This window comes from Symphodus melops (assembly GCF_947650265.1).
Source record: "Symphodus melops genome assembly, chromosome: 18".
Taxonomy (NCBI): Eukaryota; Metazoa; Chordata; class Actinopteri; order Labriformes; family Labridae; genus Symphodus; species Symphodus melops.
This window is the reverse complement of record NC_136708.1, coordinates 21,561,690-21,581,001: the sequence shown is the minus strand read 5'-3', so window position 1 is coordinate 21,581,001 and position 19,312 is coordinate 21,561,690. Positions and strand designations below refer to the sequence as shown.

General features: G+C 45.7%; 3 protein-coding genes across 3 annotated transcripts in view; 2 read left to right on the top strand and 1 right to left on the bottom strand.

Annotated features, from left to right (window-relative positions):
- cica (capicua transcriptional repressor a) overlaps positions 1–5,641 on the top strand; it is a 34,777-nt gene extending 29,136 nt beyond the window's left edge. Inside the window, 2 exon segments of the mRNA XM_079367863.1 lie at positions 1,187–1,447; positions 2,273–5,641. Of these exon segments, the coding sequence (XP_079223989.1) occupies positions 1,187–1,447; positions 2,273–2,535 (524 nt within the window). The 3' untranslated portion in view covers positions 2,536–5,641.
- The window catches only part of bmp8a (bone morphogenetic protein 8a), a 165,784-nt gene that overhangs the window by 134,065 nt on the left and 12,407 nt on the right, over positions 1–19,312 (bottom strand). The window lies entirely within an intron of this gene.
- On the top strand, positions 6,576–18,644 carry LOC306839270 (glycogen synthase kinase-3 beta-like). Its single transcript, XM_079367864.1, has 11 exons — positions 6,576–6,932; positions 10,981–11,066; positions 11,573–11,674; positions 11,839–11,922; positions 12,415–12,525; positions 13,250–13,380; positions 13,553–13,757; positions 13,855–13,950; positions 14,660–14,846; positions 14,933–15,010; positions 15,497–18,644. Exons 1-11 carry the CDS (start codon positions 6,758–6,760, stop codon positions 15,556–15,558), a joined length of 1,317 nt encoding a protein of 438 aa, XP_079223990.1. The 5' UTR covers positions 6,576–6,757; the 3' UTR covers positions 15,559–18,644.

Genomic DNA, 19,312 nt, shown 5'->3' with positions numbered 1-19,312 from the left:
GATTTCAGCTCATGAATTCTGAGCTTTCTCTCTCTGCAGATCTGTCCCGGAGCTTAAAACAGAAATGTTGCTCGCAGAACGTGAAAACAGAAGTGACTTAATGGTGATTTATCACTAAATCTAAAAGTTCATCGCATTCCTTCAGTTTGCATTTCTGAACATCTTTTCAGTTTAAATCAACAATGTAACGCAGCCTCGGCCTCTCTCTCTCTCTCCTCGCACTATTTCCTGTCTCTGTCTTCAGCTTTCATAAAGGCAATAACGCCCATTTCAAAAATAAAAGCAATGTAACAAAGGGAACGCACGTGGTCTGGTTCTAACATGCACGCCACATGTACCGAGCCGGGTTCACATCTGACCTGTGGCTACTCTGCTGCGTCTGTCTCTTCTTGATTTCTATCCACTCTCCTGTCTCTCAGTTATAGCTTAAAGAAGCCCCCCCCCCCCCAAAAAAAAAAAAAAAAACCGCTCAACAATTTCAAGAAATTCTCTTTTGATCTGGGAGTCAAACGATTGTGAAGAAATGTGCTTCATAATCTGGACTTTGAGGTTTGTTTTGAATCATTGTTCATGTGATTTTCACCGTGTTCGAGCAGAGATATGCAGGAGTGCACGTCCAAGATGTTCTACCACCTCTGAGTGTCGTTAAACACGGTGGCTCACGACCTTAACGAGTCTGAAACCGCGCTCGCTCTGCTCTGATGAGTCTGATTATCAAGCGTTTGTATGATTAGCTCGTAGGTGGGAGCTCAAACTCAAAGTGCTTCGGACACTTTGAGTTGTGTGGTGTCGATGAGTTCGAGAAGACGCTGCAGGCGTTTTATGTACAGCACGCCAAACGGGACAAAATAGTGTGTAAAATGTAATGAGCACATTTCTTCGCACTAATAAGCAATGGCAAATCCATCAAATGCTCTCTGTGTTTGGTGGAAAATGGGGATTTACAGTGGAAATTATAAGTCCATAATTACTGACAGATTGAGAAGTGATGACGATCACGGGTGAAGCCTCCAGAGGTCTCCGGGTTAAACTGCTTCTTCTTCTGAACCTTCTCTTTCTCACGTGAGGTTTTTCCTCTGACTGAATCTTCCTCTCCGTCTTTTGCCTCCTTTTATTGATGAGTTGATCTCCACGCCCCTCGTTTTTTTATTCCCTGCTTTAACCCTTTAAATGTCCTGTTTTTCAGAGCTGGAGCCGACAGCAGAGGAGCCCAGCTCCCCGAGGAGGAAGACCCGCCGTCTGTCCAGCTGCAGCTCGGAGCCCAACACCCCGAAGAGTGCAGCCAAGTGCGAGGGAGAGATCTTCACCTTCGACAGACCAGGTGCCGAAGGAGAGGATCTTCTCGGAGACATAGACCGGGTCCCCTATTCGTCTCTGCGTAGAACTCTGGATCAGCGCCGGGCCCTGGTCATGCAGCTGTTTCAGGAGCACGGCTTCTTCCCTTCAGGTAAAGCTGCAGCAGGATTTCACAGTCAGGACAAGTTGGTGATGAAGAGATGAAATCGTTTATTTTTATTGAGCAGACAAACTTGAAAGTCTGTCACTTCATTTCAGCTCCAAGAAGAACTCTCACAGGGTTCTGGTTCAGCTCAGTGGAGCAGGCTTCAGTCCACATAGCACTGGTTCCAGGATGGTCCTGGTCCTGGTGCTGTCGTCCCCCCCACTCTCTCTCTCTCTCAGTGTCTCTTGAGATGTCCTGTCAAATATGACAAAATCAAGTTTTTAAAAAGTCCAAAAATGAAGCGACGCCCGTTGGGAGAGATCTGTAGAGATGTTATAATTTGAAAACCAAATGTGGGGTTTTATAGAGTTTTAGAAGCATGAAAGAAGTACGAGTGCTCTGCAGGAGAAAAATTAATCATCGACTCACAATCATTTTTACCTTTGGACACATAAAAGTAAGCATCCCTTGAGTTTATCTTCCAGGTAGAGAAGACGAAGGATTGGAAGTGTCCGTTAGCCGTTAGCGAAGGACGCTCAGCGTGTAGACTTTGCTCGCTGCGTTGGCAGATTGTTTTAGCCATTACAAGCAAATGATGTCACATTTTTATCTTTTTATATCACGATATTATACGTTTATGGTGAAACGGTGATTGTGGCTTTTTATAAATGTAATAAGATGTTTTTTGGACACGTCAAACCATCTCTTCATTAACGACGTGCTGCTTCTCAATAAAACATAAACTGTACATCTGACTGGGATGATTGAAGCCTGCAGGATATATCTCACTCTTTCCTCTCTCTCTCTCTCTCTCTCTCTCTCTCCTTTCAGCTCAGGCCACTGCTGCCTTCCAGGCACGCTACTCGGACACCTTCCCCACCAAGGTGTGTCTGCAGCTGAAGATCCGAGAGGTCCGTCAGAAGATCATGCAGACGGCCACGCCGGGAACCTTCGAGCTCGGAGTGCCGGCCGAAACCAGCCCCGCCCCGCCCCACACTTCCTCCTACAATCAATCAACCCGGGAGGACGGAGGGGCGGAGCAGCAGGGAGAGAAAGGCCGGAGCCCTGACGAGCCAACAAGCGAAGGATCTTAAGCTGGAGGGGATTCGAAAAAAAAGAAAAAAAAAGAGGATAAATCAAGAAAAGAAAGAAGAGAGAGAAGGGAGTGTGTCATCCCCCGCAGAATGTTCTTGTATGTGTTGCACCAGTTTTCTCCAGCGGGATTCGAACTACTGGCACTAAATCTCCACCAGACCTGGGCAAAAAAAAAAAAAATCCTTGGACTGTGGTCGCTAATATTCAAGCTACACAAGGTGCGCTTGATTTGTCGCATCAGACACTCACGACTCACGAAGAGCCTCGACGTGGAGGAACAACATGCAAAGTCCTGATGAGTCACGTGCTCCTTGTACTTTTATTTTTCTTTCCAATTATGAAGAAGACTTTCAGTTAACACTCGGCCCAGGTCTGCTCTCAGCACAGTTGTACAGTAGTTTGTAGTTTAAGACACACAAACTCTGTGGTACACACTCTCTATCTCTGGCACACACACACACACACACACACACACACACACACTGGTGCATATGTAATCTCCAGCATGCACATTATCCCACATAAACACACACACACACGCACACACACACTTACCAAATCAGACTGTTACTCTTGGTTTGTAGTCCACAAGGGCCGCCACCAATGACCACGACACACAAAGGCACTTTGTCACTTATCGTGCAGATGCAGTTTGCTGTTGCCAGCCAGCCAGCCAGCCCTCAGATGCCATTGACTTGACCTCCTTCTCGCCCCTCCACTCCTCAGCACAGTGGTCGGGAACACACAAACACAACCCCAACGACCTCCACTTATATTCCACAGCCCCTCGATGCTGCAAGACAGACAGCACACACACACACACACACACACACACACATGAATATACTGTACATTACACGCATACACACAAACATGGACACACCTGTGCAGTGTGAGCACTTGTACACAAACATCGTCAACCCCCCTCCTTCACCCCCTCCCCCCCCCCTCCCTCCGGTCTGACCAAGCCATCGGCCTGCACAGTTTTTAGTGATTGTAGTGAGAAGAGAAGCTGAACGCGTGGAATCTATTCGCTCCTGGAAAAGAAAAAGGAAGAGCAGGAGTTGGGATGTAGTGTGACCAATATTTGCACCTTCAGTTATTGCCATTATGAAAGACTGAGTCCTCATTGGCCGGAGCTGATTATATATGTCTGTATGTCTGTTGGGGCGCCCTCCCCGAAACCTGTGTGAAGAGGCTCCGTAAAGAGATTATGTAAAGAGACTAATGGTTGTGAGGCTTTGGAGATTCAACGTAAAGTTCGACACTGACTGGCTCTCATCAGAGCGCAGGGAAAACACTGAAGAAGAAACTGGATGATGTTCGTCGGACGGGAGTTTCATATTCCAACTCTAGGAACGCCGATAATAAAAAGCGAAAAAGGACAAGACGGAGTGAAAAAGTAGAATTTTAACCAAACTTCTCTGAATCTCCCCGTGGATATAATGTTGCTTTCTCTTGTTATCGTTGCCGTGGAAATAACCAGTTTTACCGTGGCCTGTTTTTCTCTCGTGGCTCTATTGTGTTTCTTCTCCAGCATAAAAAAAAAAAAAAAATCACAACATAAAAGAAAAAAAAACTTTGGACAAAGAAGGGGACGAATCAGTTGGTGGCAGCCCCGACTTTTAATCATACCTGGGGCGGTTCTCCACCCACCCTCCCCCCTTCTCTCTGCTACGACTTCTCCCCAGACGGAAGAGGGGGGAGCAGGGGTGTTTTGTCGTTTTGTTAAAAACGCAGAAATCAGGTGTTTGCACAATTTGTGCGGCCCTTCTCGTCTGGGACCGCCGCAAGTTAAATCAGGAAAGTATTGTTTTTAGAGATTGTTTTAGTAGAAAAAATGATAACCTTGTTCCGTATGTTATCAACCCCACTTTTTCCTCCCATGCTCCTCCCTCCCTTTCCCCCCTCGCCTGTCATCCCATTTCTCCTCGGTCCTGTCCACCCTCCCTTCCTTACCTCAATCGGGTCTCTACGACCCCCTCAAGTGTTGTTAGAAAGTGCCCTTAAGCACTGGTCCCGGGTCAAGCGCTATGTAGCTCAGGATGGCTCTGGTTAGGGTTAGTTCAGGGAAAGCAGATCCTAGACCAGCCCTGGAGGGCAGTCTCTGGAGCCCTCCCCTCTTCCCTCTCTTCTTGACACTTTATCCTTTCCCGTCAAATGGTGCAATAGGACATTTATTTTTTGGAAGTGGGTGGGTTATTTTGTTTCCGGGGGAAAAGGCTCCGTGCCATAGATATTAAACCCAGTGCAGTCAGTCAGTGAGAGGAATGAGATGTTGTGATACGATCTTTAACTATGATCTAAAAGAAACATAAAAAAAAAAGAATCACACAGTTATTGTTCTTGTTGAAGAGATAGAGGGTTTAACTTACTAAAAGTCAAAGACAACTTTTGAATAGCACTTTTTGGCTCTTTGCTTCCTTGGTGAAGAGTGGGGGTAGTTATTATTATGGGTATCTCTTTTGTTTCTCTGTATACAGTTGGATGTGTGCAAAAATATATATACCGGTATTTCCATATTTGTGCATTTAGGTCTGTGTTTGGGTGTGTGTGAATGTTTTAGCACATGCAGGTAGTGTGTGTACACGACCAACCTCTCGTTCTTTCTCCACTAAGCAACATAATCAATAGTATATTTTTCATTGTATTCAACAATCTATATTCTACTCTAGAGACAGTATTTTTATAGTCACCATGACTATTGTGTCCACCATCTTGACTGTTATTGAACCAAGTTGATTCAGGATATATACATGATATATATTCAGGATATATATATAAATATATATATGAAGACACACAGGTAATACAAGACTATCAATTCTCACCTCTGGGGTTAGGGCTGTTAAGTGTCGATCTGCATGCATGTGCAATCACATGCACACGTGCACACACACACCCACACAGACATATGTGCACACACACACATGTATGCGTGTACACTGTATGATTGTGCTTAAAAATAAACTGTCCTTACTTTGGAGAAGGAATTTTAGGATGAGCGAAGTGAGTGTATCTCATAAGCAGGCATGTTGAACATGTGCAATATTTCTAAACAACAAAAAAACTAAATATTGAAAATATTAAAGACCTAACACAATGTTTGATGTGCCTGTTTTCTTTATTTTGTTATTTGTTCAGTGTTTGCATGTGTCAGTGTTGAATTGAAGTGTATGCCTTATTTGTGATCAGGGTCAGATTTGCATGATTTACTCCCCCTCTTTTTCCTCAAAGTCCATACTCAGACTTTGCTTTTTCCGAAATGGCAACGGAAGAGAACAAATTTGGCTGCAGACTAATGAACAGGATCTACAGATGCAGCCAACTGGACCTACCAGGCAAGTCCCCAAAATCCCTGGAACAAACACTGTGTACTTCTCTAGCTGGCCTTTGTCAAGCATATCAGTGCTAAGAGAGTTTATTGGATTAGTGTAGCCTTTTATGTCAGGTCATAGTGGGTGAGAGGTGGGCTAAGGTAAGGAGACGGAAGCCTTTTAATTTAGCCAAAAACTGTGGGAAGCTGGAGATGACAGATCGGCTGCCAAAGCAGATATTTTATAAATATCAGTAATTATATTTAATAAGAAAATTCCCTGACAGACAAATTACCAATTACATGTTAAATGTATCTCAATGCTGGACCTCCAAAGAATCATTTATAGTATACCCATTGTTAAACATGTTTTTCTATCAGATCATATTGTTAAATTATCAGACTGAAGGGTGTGTTTTATGGGGTAGTGACACTCATTTTGAAGTGAAAGATAGTATTGGGACATGTTGGTGAACAATTTACCTCAAGCAGTAAAACGAATCCATAATTTTCACAGGATTTTAATAAATAAAAAAAAAGAAATTAGACCTTAAAGAAGCTAAAAGAACAAACGTTTAATTAAATCCTGTTTCCAAAAACATTCAGGTTTTAATAGTTTTTTTGTGTACATAATGTTTGATTTAGATTACATTTTAAACAGTTTTTTCAAAGTCTGGACAGCAAACCTGACCGAGAACTACATCGAACTACATCTCCCAGCTGGCATTGCGAGCGTTCTGTTTCTAGGTGTCTAGCAACAGCTACCAGCCCAGACAGCCGGCGGCAACGGGAGCGCTAATTCTCGGTGTGTCTTTCCACGATTATTCGCTGTCGGGTGTTCATATATACCGGTCAGTTGGCTGAAAATAGTGGGAAAAAAACAACCCTGACCCCTGCACAGAGATATGAGCGGCAGCGGGCGGCCCAGGACCAGCTCGTTTGCTGAGCCGCCAGGTGTTCCAGGAACTGCCGCCGCGTCCACCGGATCAGCCGCTGCCGTGGGGAGCAGCACAGGAAAGTCCGGGGTCCCGCAGGCCTCCGGCAGCAGCTCGTCGGGATGCTCGAACCTAAAGCTAGCTAGTAAGTTCAAATTAGCTACATAATCTTTCTTTGACTCTGTACAATCCAGTTAATTTTAAGGTGTGATTTGACCTAAAAATACCTTGTAAGTGTTCTGTGTTAGAACATTTATATAAGTCGGTAAAGCTCTTGTGGTGCTATGTAACATGCTAACTAGCTAGCTAACGTTAGCCACTTGTTTTGTATGTTCCCTGCCCGGCCGACGGATGTATTTATCCTCATTGATGTCAAATAAGCAGCTTGACGGTCATTGCTTTCACACAGTGTAATAATAGTCAGCACTCTCCTTATTAATGTTGAATTAAAGTCTAAGATGTGTTTTATTTATTCACTGTGGTCACTGGGATGGAGCAGTAAAACGGGCTCTGTTGTTCTTTGTGGTCAAGCGGGACTCAAACCCATAAGCCGGATTGCTGCATTCACGGTTCTGTATTTGGGGGGCATGTTGTTGAGACTGGTGGCATGAGCTTCCAGTCTGGCTCGCCTGGAGACAGGTGTGGGCTCACAGTTGCCTTCTCACCAAGGTCACCTGTGGGGCACAGGCTCAGCAGCAGGTGGCCTGGAGGAGGATGCAAGTGATGCACATCCAGCACCAGAACTGGGCTGTGTGCAGGGACACCAAGGAACCTGTTTCATCTGTTTTTGTTTGCACCTTTGGCAAGGCAGTGGCTGGCGTATGCATAGATGTGTGTGTGTGTTTAACCAAACCTTATCATCCATTAGCAGGCAGTGGTGTGTGACTTTGATATCAGAGCCCAAAAAAGGAGGTCATCTTAAGTTCAAGGCGGTGTGACCCCCACACCCTCCCTGAGCGACACACTGCCAGAGGCCTGTTAAAAGACTAAACGCTGCCTTCAGTCCGTAAAGATGTTCTTTTTGGATCATTGATGGACGTGTTGCCAGGTTTTTGGGAGTCCTCGAGGCTATTTCCAGAGGCTGGATTAACCCAGTTAGCCAGATATTTCTAAGAGAGAATGATGTGATTTGACATTTTGAATTACTGGAGAAATTAAACTTGGGCATGGAGGATTAAGGGATGTTGTGTTGCCATACCAACAGTGGACTGTCATTATGAACAACAGTGGAAAATATTTCGTGAATTCGCACAGAAAGTGTCCTCAAAGCAGCAGTATGAAATGCTCCCCAAACGAACAGTCCAGTATGTTGTAGTCAGACACCTTTAATCTACTTTAACCTGAACGAAGTGCAGAATTAAAAACTAATAGTGACTAAATGATGAATGGATTTCAGCTTGTATCATTCTTTTCTCCTCTCCTGGCTACTCAAAGCACTTTTCCCACCGCAGGTCACACGGGCACGTTCACACACTGATGGTAGAGGCTGCTGTGTGAAGAGTTCATCAGGACTCACTAATCCTGTTTATGCACATTCACACGCCACCAATAAAGCAGGACACGTCGGACATGTAGCTGCAGGAGCTGGGGATCGAACCCTCGACCTTCCGGTACTGAGCCACAGCTGCCTGATGCTACATACCAGGTGTATGTGTGCAGCCTGCCTTCTTATCTGTGAAGCCTAAAAGGTGGTGAAGATAAAGCCTGCCGTTTTTCATAACTCTCACAAACTCTGGGCTTTTCGTAAGTATTTTTTCGCGTCCAAAAAGCGGACACTTTATCGCCCCTCTGGTTGTGCAGAGAAGCTTCTCTTCACCGCGCTGCCAATGACACGTCAGGTATCATTTGTTATGTAGACAAACGTTTAATGATTGCATCCGCCTGGTGTCACAGGGAGCTGCTCACACAGTGGAGACCTGAAGTCGATCACATCGTTCTGTGAGTCATTAGTTAGTATGAATGGAAACACCCGTTAAATACATATTACATACGCTGTTGTAAATATCGCAAAGAGAAACAAGTCCAGACATGTTTGTCAGTGAAATATGGGAATACTTCTTGAATCAGTGTGAGGACGTCTTTCGTCGATACAGCTCTCACAGATCGTATTCCTCTAAAAAATATTTGACTTATTTTGTAATAAGCCAATGATCAGCCACGATCATGTGCGAGGTGTCACATGGTAGAAAGCTCACCCTCACACCAGAGGCGCTCCCTGAAGAGTCGATGGCCTGGTTAGATTTGATCGTGCTGCATTAAAGTGAATATTAAGAAGCTCGACTTAAATCACTCGAAGCCGCAGCAGAGTCCGTCTGAGTTTGTTTTTATGAAGTGGAGCCTTTAACATCGAAAAATCTGCTGCTTCACATAAAATGGGAATATTTCTCTTTTTTTGCTGCTACTTTTAAAAACACAACGTGCAGATATGAGCGGGGCAAAGGTGGAGATATTGAACAATGTTTGAGGGAGACTCTCGGAGACTTGAGTTTCCGTTTTTCAATGTGAGCTGAATGACAGGAAGCAGAGTGTGCCAGAGTGCACGGCTGATAGGAAAACACGGACACAATGAAACAATGACCAAGACAGACACGGCGACATAGCCCGAGGAATCCATCATTTTTTATTTTGATCGATTGTCGACCTCTTGGAAGTAAAAAAACAAAGAGGCCTTAAATCTTCTGCGCTCCTTCCACATCATCAACGAGAAATATTTCTACAATATGAATAAATATTTCAGGAGCTGCCGTCCTCCTGCTCGTTACCTGCAGCGAGCGTCGGTGTGTATTCGCCGCTGCTGTCCACGGGGGGGGGGGGGGGGGGGACTGAGCGACCTGCTCACGCTGCAGGCCGAACACTTCCCGCTGTAACGGATATCACCGGCGCTCGTGCAGTATTGAATAACAACGGTCACACGTGTGTGGTGGGGACGCACAGCTCGCTGGAAGAGGTGCATTAACAGAGCAGACATGGACACACGCCGATGCAGACCAGTAAAGGCTGCTCCATTATTAAACACCATCATCACAACATCCACACCTGTGTCCATTCTGCAGGCTACAGACACTTCTTCATATCGGAAAGGTCAAAATGTTTATTAAATATCATAAACTAACCATATTCTCAGGCCTTCATCTCTTTAGTATCTGCTGACACTTTCTCTCTTGTTGAACTAAACATTTACCCGTCAAACACTTTGAGACACTTCCCACCCGTTCAGATTTAACCTTTTCATGTTTGAACAGCGAGATGCTCCGAGTCTTTGGGTGTCTCATGAGTCCACACTTCAGGATCTCTGTGAGACCGGATCAACTTTTATCTGCTCCATTTGACACTTTGCAGAGTTAAAGAGCTAGCATTAGCACTTAACGGGGAGAGACTGATTTAGCACAACAAACAATCTGAAGTTATGAATCCATTTAAAATCTCACAAGATAAAAATCTCTATTTTTTTTGCATAAATCGATTTTTTCATTCGTCTTTATTGACAAACATGAGAGAAAATGTTGCATTGTGGGAGTTTTACACTGACAGAAGTCATTAAACAAACATGCTTTGAACGCTTCTGTTCTTCTGAAGATGACGAGACGTGAAGAGAATCAAACGGCAGCTTCCTTTTTGCTGTTCGTCCTTCATGATCTTTCACTGTCTCATCACGTCTGAGGTGCTGGACACGACCCGTTTGATCTCCTGGTACTGGACGTGTTTGACCAGTACATCTCCACTGGTTGGTCCAACGAAGCGATCCGTGTTTCACTGAAACTCTTCATCAGGACAAAGAACAGCTGTTGGCCTATTTTTAGTTTCCCAGTTTAATCAGTGACGGCGTCTTCACTGTCGTTCCTCTCTTCTCTCTGCAGGCGGCGTCGAGTGGACGTCCACTCGCTCGACTGTCATTAACCTAAATATCCAAACGGCGAGCGGAGAGGCGGCTGCAGGGTTGTGTATCAGGGGCTTTTAGTTTTAGTCATGCTGTAAAGGGATCCGATATCATGACCTTTTGTAGGAGAGAATTTGAGCTAACGCAGCCTTTTGAAATCCTTTTTTCGAGTGAGCACTTTAAAACAATCACCAGAAACCCGCCGTGACTCATCGCTCCATTAACAATTCTAATCACGGTGATGTAACGCGTGCTGAGTCATGTCTGTGTTATTTCCCCTGACCTCACGCTGACCCCGTTGCTGCTTGTTTCCTAGGAGACAGCGGGAAGGTGACGACCGTCGTGGCCACTCCAGGTCAGGGACCGGACCGTCCTCAGGAGGTCTCTTACACCGACATCAAGGTGAGCTCAGGACCTGCTACTGTAACAAACGCTGGCGTCACCACGCCGCGCCGAATGACACAAACACGCCTGGCTTGGGTTGATAAGGTCGTTTGAGGCTCCAGAGGTCACGTACACGGCTGGTTTTCACACATGTGCAGCCTGGTACAAAAACAACAGTATTGGTCTGATCATGACTGAGCGTGTCTGATGGACAGGTGGGCGTGGCGCCTCAGGTTTAGGGGTTAGGATTTCCAGCATGGCGGCTGCCTCACGATCGGCCTCCTGAGGAAAGACGTGACGTTACAGAAGCTTCAACTTTATAAATATTCAGCAGTTTAATCACGTGCAGACGGTCTGTGGTCAGAATCCTCCGGAGAACATCCTGCTGTAAAAACCACGAGGCTCGAGAAACTCTGTGTTAACGCTGAATGCTTCATACATGCAGCTTCAGGAGGCACGTGTGTGTGTGTGGTGTGTGTGTGTGTGTGTGTGTTGACCTTTCTTCTTCTGTGGAATCGTCGCAGGTGATCGGCAATGGGTCGTTCGGTGTGGTGTACCAAGCTCGCCTCATCGACAGCCAAGAGATGGTGGCCATTAAAAAGGTTCTGCAGGATAAGAGGTTTAAGGTGAGCCTGTTTGGTCTCAATGATTATTTTTTATTGTTATTTTCTCCCCAAACAAAGAAAATAACCCTGCTGGTGTTGATCTTAAATTTGATCACTTCTGTGTGAAATCTGTCTCCGTCTTTCAAAGTCTCTGAGCTTCTGTGTTCTTCTTCTCTGGTGTGCAGAATCGAGAGCTACAGATCATGAGGAAACTGGACCACTGCAACATCGTCCGACTACGTTACTTCTTCTACTCCAGCGGCGAGAAGGTGCAGCTCAAGTTTTTCTTTTTTCTATTTTTTTTTTTTATTCTCTTGTGCATTTGGAAGAATCATGAAATGTGGTCAGATAAATGTCTGCAAGCTCGTTGTGTTCACACACTCTGACCTCAAAGGATGACACCGTCAGGAGGTTACGGTAAAACACAGGAAGTGAAGTACACACAACAAAGATCAGAACACTCGCACGCAGCAAAAAAAAAGGGGAAGTAACCTACTCCATGCAGAAGTAATAACTCTCTCTCTCTCTCTCTGTCCCTCTGTCTCTCTCTCTCTCGCTCTGTCTCTCTCTCTCTCTCGCTCTGTCTCTCTCTCTCTCTCCCGCTGTCTCTCTCTCCCTCTCTCTCCCTCTCTCTCCCTCTCTCTCTCTCCCTCTCTCTCTCTCCCTCTCTCTCTCTCCCTCTCTCTCTCTCTCTCTCTCTCTCTCCCTCTCTCTCTCGCTCTCTCTTGCTCTCTCTCTCTCTCTCTCTCTCTCTCTCTTAGAAAGATGAAGTGTACCTCAACCTGGTGCTGGACTTTGTCCCTGAGACGGTCTACAGGGTGGCCCGGCATTTTAACAAGGCCAAGAGCATCATTCCCATCATATACGTCAAGGTAAATGTCTCCTTCTTCTGTCCTGCTCAGACTTTTTTTTTTCCTGTGTTCGTTCAGAAGGTTTGCAGGATCCTGAGCAGGCGTCACCCCTGAAGTCCACTTTGGGTTTGTAGTGCGAGTGCTCTCGAGCAAGCGACACGGTCACGCTGGGAAGAGGAGTGCTTCGGCACGGCTACGCGAGGCGGACACGGCGTGACAGTTTCTGACTGATTAGCCGACGTGGACTCGACCACGCCTTCCTTTAAAAAAACTAAAAATTTTAAAAAATAACGTAGCCGGGTATCTCACAAAACAAAGATATTTTTCTACATCTCTCATCCACACGGAAACGCAGATTTACGGCGTCAAAAACGTTTAAAAAACGTACAGCCAAAGTGAAGATTTGCAAATTCTCTGTTCATGCGTTTGCACGTGGACGTCACTCACCGCGGTTTTGCATTTCGAAACGTCTCACATGCGAGCTGTGTTTACATTCTCATGAATCGTGAATGTGCTTAAAATCGCACTTCTGCTGTTACGTGTGGATGAAGTTTTTTTTTTTCTGGACGGACAAAAACCCGGCTACACGTGGGCGGGGCCGAAGATCTCTTCCGCCATGATCACTTAAAGCCATGCATGTGTTGCATCAGCTGTTTATCCTGCATCAGCAGGGCCTGCTGCGTTTGTGTGTTTTCCTTTTCACCGGCGTGGGAAGCTTGATGTTCTGTTGTTCGATGCTCCGCAGGTGTACATGTACCAGTTGTTTCGCAGCCTGGCTTACATCCACTCCCAGGGTGTGTGTCACCGAGACATCAAACCCCAGAACCTGCTCGTCGACCCAGAAACTGCCATCCTCAAGCTGTGCGACTTTGGCAGGTGAGCTCAGCGAGCAGATGGATTTGTCCCGCTCAGGCACCGAGCATCTAATGAAGAGAAATGTCTTTACGAGCAGCAGACAGATTTTCACGGATCTTTGTGGCGTGTTTAGTCTCAACCGGGTTCATCCCCTGACCATCGTCCATCAAACTCGGGTTCTTTGTTTCCTCAGTGCCAAGCAGCTGATCCGCGGTGAGCCCAACGTGTCGTATATCTGCTCCCGGTACTATCGCGCCCCCGAGCTCATCTTTGGAGCCACCGACTACACGGCCAACATCGACATCTGGTCAGCGGGCTGCGTGCTGGCTGAGCTGCTGCTCGGACAGCCCATCTTCCCCGGTGACAGCGGAGTCGACCAACTCGTAGAGATCATCAAGGTGAGCGTGCTCGGCTTGGAGCTGATGGTGAGACTTTTTTTCACCGTTGAAAGATTTCACGCTGGTTTCATGCATTTCTTTCCTCCTCTTGTTTCAGGTGCTGGGAACCCCGACACGGGAACAAATCCGAGAGATGAACCCGAATTACACAGAATTCAAGTTCCCTCAGATCAAAGCCCATCCATGGACCAAGGCGAGTGAACGACGTGGGAAGTTTCTAGATGATAAACTCCCCCGTTAACTCAGCGCGAAGATCAAATCAGACCGACGGAAAAACATTCTGAATTGAGCGTAATCTATCGAGCTTAATAACATGTGACCTAAATCATGCAGCGATTTGGATCTTACAACATTCAAACATTTAGCTTAATTTAAGATCCAAACACCAAAAAGCTAGCTTCTTTATAAAAGTACAAAGACAAAGATCGCCTGGTAGATTTCGTGAAACACAAAAAGAAGAAGCATCGATATGAAGGCTCCAACAAGTGAGAAGCACGAGAACAGAAGCAAAGGCTGAGTGTACCTGTGGACGTGTCCTTGCCCACACAGTCTATTTAAAGCTGCGAGGTGAATCACTTCAGTGTCCTCCTCCTGATCGTCGGTTAACCCTGAGCTCACAAGCAACGTAAAAAAACCTCCACGAGAGGTCGTTCAACGTTTACTACAAACAGCTCCAGTTTCCTCTCCGCTTCAGATGAGTCCAAAACTCTGGGAAACACTTCCTGCTTCTGTAAAGATTTATTTTATATGGAGAGGACAGAGGGTAGAGTAGGAAACGAGGAGAGAGGGAGCGAGGAATGACACGCCGACCTTTTCGCTTCTCATCAATGACTCCGGTGTTTTGCAGATACCTGACCCAGACCTCTCGTCTTCTTCTTCTTCTTCTTCTTCTTCTTCTTCAGGTGTTTAAACCTCGCACCCCTCCAGAAGCCATCACTCTCTGCTCCCGGCTGCTGGAGTACACGCCGGCCTCCCGCTTCTCCCCGTTAGAGGCCTGTTCTCACGCCTTCTTCGACGAGCTCCGCCAGCCCAACACGCGACTGCCCAGCGGCCGAGACCTGCCCATGCTCTTCAACTTCAGCCCCACAGGTGCAAAACACACTCCAGCACGCCGCACGGTGAGCTTCACAGTGCTGGATTCACTAAACCTCGTCTCTCTCTCTCTCTCTCTGCAGAGCTGTCAATCCAGCCTCAGCTGAACTCGACCCTCATTCCTCCTCACGCTCGCTCTCACACAGCTGCTTCCGCCCACGGTGAGAAATCTTTATGTTTGTATTATTGTTATTAACGCTGTGTCATCTACGTTAGTGTCACGGTCAGTCGTGAGTGGAAACAGCGTGTTAAGATTTAGTGCTTTTTTTTTTGTGTCTCTTCATCTGTTTCACCTGGAGCGACACGAGATCCACACGGATGATTCTGAGAATATGTATATATATATAATATAGACTTCAAACTTCCTGAATGATGTGTGCTGTTGGACACAAGGGGGCAGTATTCGACATGAAATCTCTTCATGTGTGAGGAACAGATTGGATGTTCACCACAGTCGTGCTCGTCACCGAGCTCACCCAGCCGGGTCGTGTGTCGAGGTGGACGCCATGTCGTTGTAATCGTCTGCGTGCTCGACTCACCTTCTCCCTCTCTCTCTCTCTCCCTCTCTCTCTCTCTCTCCCTCTCTCTCTCTCTCTCCCTCTCTCTCTCTCTCTCTCTCTCTCTCTCTCTCTCTCTCTCTCCTGCAGATGGTACCGGTTCTGATTCATCTCAACACAGTTCAGTACCTGGATCTCTTAACAGCATCTGAAGCAGCTTCCTCACCTGCCTGCCTGTCAGCCTCACCCTTACCTCACACACACACACACACACACACACACACACTGTACTGCTTTCCTCCATGCTGCTTGCTCTCCTCTTAGATGATCAGTCCTGTACAGTGAACACAATGAATAACCAACATTAGCTCTGTAGCTGCCGGCTCGTAAACTACAGCAGGAGATTGTTCCACACACTCTGCTCGGGGGGTTTGTGAAGGTTCATTAGTGGGGGCTGGTCCTCTGTAAGATAACCTTTTTTTAATCTGCATTTCTTCTTCATGTCTGTCTTTATTTATTGGACTCATTCAAAGAATCATGAGGGTTTTATTTTTTTATTCTTCCGTGGCGGTGAAGGCGAAGGCGAGCTGCACCCTGAAATAGAAAAGCCCAACGTGGCTCTAAATTCCTGTTTATCACATCGGAGGACGTTACATCCCACTGAAGCGGGGGGGGGAGGCGTTTGTGTTCCCCTCATGCTTCATTCAAAACCTTAAACTGAGCTTTTTCAGACGAGATCAGGACGCCACTGTGATCGATCTGCTTGAGACGGTGTTTAAACTTGATCACCGTTACGAATCACTCTCCACTTTTTTTTCATTTTTTTTTTTTCTGCTCTCAAAGGAATCGATGAGTTTTCACTGTCACGCCTGCTCGTAGGTAAAGAATGAGAACACAGGCCGTCTAATCATAGAGTGAGTCGGGCTGCAGAGAGACGTTCTGGGTGAGGGCGTTTTGACAGGACGGGGGGGGGGGCGGGGCTTCATGTAAATGTATTTATTTGTTTTTTAATGAGAGCTGGATGTGGAGGAGAGAGTTTTAAATGGTGTCGCAGCTTCTTAGGCAAAAACCCGTAGAAACTAAAATAAGTCTGAGGATTAACGGACGCGTGCCGGAAGGCTTAACGCCAGGACGCCGATTCAAACACGAACTTTTTCAACGCAGGGCGGTTTGTGTTAGATTACTGTGCGTCTGTGTGCTGTCGTAAACTTCTATCCCTGTGAGGACCCGTTTCAATTTGGTTTTAATGTCAGAGTAAGTCAAGGACCTGGGTCGGAGAATGTACTGTCACAGTCCCCACCCTCTAACCCGTTATGAAGTACGAACGTGTGTGTGTGTGTGTGTGTGTGTGTCTGATTCCAACCTGCAGTCTAAACAGTGTTTTAGGGATTAGAGCCGTAAACAATACAGATCTTTAGTAAGCAGTACAGACCACTTGAAAGTTCGTAGGATAGTATATTTGATACTATTGTACCATGCCTCCGCCTGCTGTTTTCAAACTGCAGCCATGTTTTTTTTTTATGATCGATGCTTTTCGACTCCCCCCCCTCCCCCCCCCCCCACACACACTCCGCACATTCACGTTCATTTGACACGGTGAGAGTAGAGCGCCTTTTTTTTCCCCCTCATCCTCCAACCGCTAACCTCTCAGCGCTGTGGGCACGCTTCTGCTTTCCTTTTGCTCTGAAGAGTCGGGCCGCTGTGTTTGATGCGCTCTGCAGGCGTCACACTCAGAGCTCGCAGACTCTCTGTAGCTATGAAACAGTGTGAGGCGAGAAGAAGCCGGCCAGAGGAATCAAACACAGCGGGGGGGTTTTCTCAGAAGCCATTTTTTTCTCCCCTCACTCTCCTTCTCTTATCGCACATGTAAATATCACTGATTTTTATTTTCCTCTTTTTACTTTTTATTACAGAGTTGTTTATATCTTATCCCCCTCATCCTGTCGACGAAAGCAGTCTTAGTTTGTCTTTTTTTTTTTTGTAAATAAGTTTCTTTTTTTCACTATTATAAATGTAAATACTGCAAAGACGAAAAAAAAAAAAATACTCAGCCTACTGCTCATGTTCGTTGATGATCTTTCTCTCTCTTTCTTTCTCGTTGTCCGGGGAGAATCGTAAAACGTAGCTGTCGACATCGTTGACGAGCTGTCGTCCTGGCTGGTTGAATGAGTCCGTATTTCACGGGTTCTGTTCCAAAATCATCAGCTCCTTCCTCACTTTGTTTTTGCAGTGGCACTCTAATGTAGGGCTGAGCAGCATGCAAACAATTCGTACTGATTTTAAAGAGCTACAAATGTGTGGTTTTTCTACACGAGGCTGTTTCTCACCCGCGTGTATCAAAGCAGGCGATCTGTTAAAGTAGTAAAACACGCAGAAAAAGGCTTTAAAGCAGAAACTGCAGTTACACTCTTGGCCAGCAGGTGACGCATTTAAAGAACCCTTCCCTTCATTGCCACTAGATGGCAGTCATTGACATGCTGACAACTTGCCCTTTAAAAGAGTCCCCTGTGTTTGAACGTCTCTGACTGGATTTTTTTTAGATAAAAATCTTAGCAGCAGGGGCGCAGATGGCCAAGTGGTTAGTTTGTGCATGTGATGTACAGAGGCTGTGGTCCTGAGAGTGGGTGCTCGGGTTTGATTCCGACCTGTGGCTCCTTTCCTGCATGTCTTTCCCCTCTCTCTCTCTCTCTCTCACTCGCTCGCCCTGATTTCCAACTCTCTCCATTCTCTCCCATAAAGACCCAATAAATCTTTTTCTTCCACACACTTTGTTTTTCTTTGGAACAGAACCTTTCTGTGCGTCAAATAGAGATGTATAATTACTGTGCAGTATTGAGAAAACAGTCTTAGCTACAGGTCACTTGGATGTGAAATGTCTGACGTGCGTGATCTCACAAGTGTTTAGTTGGACTTTGAATCGACGTGGTTCACCGTTGGTTCTTAACGTGGGCATTTTGTATTATGTGCTGTACAGCGTTCACAACTGCTGCTAATCACTAGATGTCGGAGACGGACTCAGCGGTGAGCGTGGCCAGGAGACGTGCAGAAATCTTTTTCTGTACATCATCTCAGAAGATGCGTTTGAATCATCTGAGACGTGTGCGTCCGTTCAAGTTTCCATCTTTAATGCAACAGAGGGACGTCACTGAGCACGTTCACCGCCGCGTTCACTCTGGTGTCGGTCTGCAGGGTCCTCCATGGACGGGGAAAGAAAGAGAAAGAAACACAAACCTGTCCGTCTCTGTTCTGTGTGTGTATCATATGGACTCATTTACTGTAATAAAGTGATGAAACTGTGTGCACGTTGTGTGTTTCTCTTTCACTCATAAACTTCAGAGATACAGTCCTTCTGAAATCAGAATTTACATTTGGTCCATACCTGCCTGCTGTGGTTGGATTTCATAAATCACTGCACATCTTGGCCTCCAATGACCCAGATTAATTTAAGATTAGTTTGTGCATTTAGGATTATCTTTGTCATACTGTCACTCAGATTGCACCCATTTTTGAGCTGAAGTTGTACTCATGATGTCCTGGGGTTTTAGTCCTGGTTCAGTCCAGCCACGTCAAATAAAACCGATCAGAGGTTTAAAAAGTTAAGTCTGAATTTTAATATGAAATGTGAACTCAATAGAAAAGAAACAATGCAGCACACCAACTTTACATTCAAAAATAGAAACACCAGAGGAGATGCAAAATGGCGACGACAATGAGGTGAGAAAAAAACAGCCACAAAGAAATGCAAAAACCAGTACAGAACAAATGACTAAAATTAACAAAAAAACCCCCCATTACCATTACAAATAAATGCAGAAAGACCTCAAAGAGATAAACTATACCCTTAATGAGACAAATCTGTTTATAAAGACATAACATGCTCTCAGGTGATGAAACAGCTTAAGTATTTTTGCTTACAGGAAAGCTTCAGGGATCTTTTATAATATTATTAACCAACCGGTTATTTTT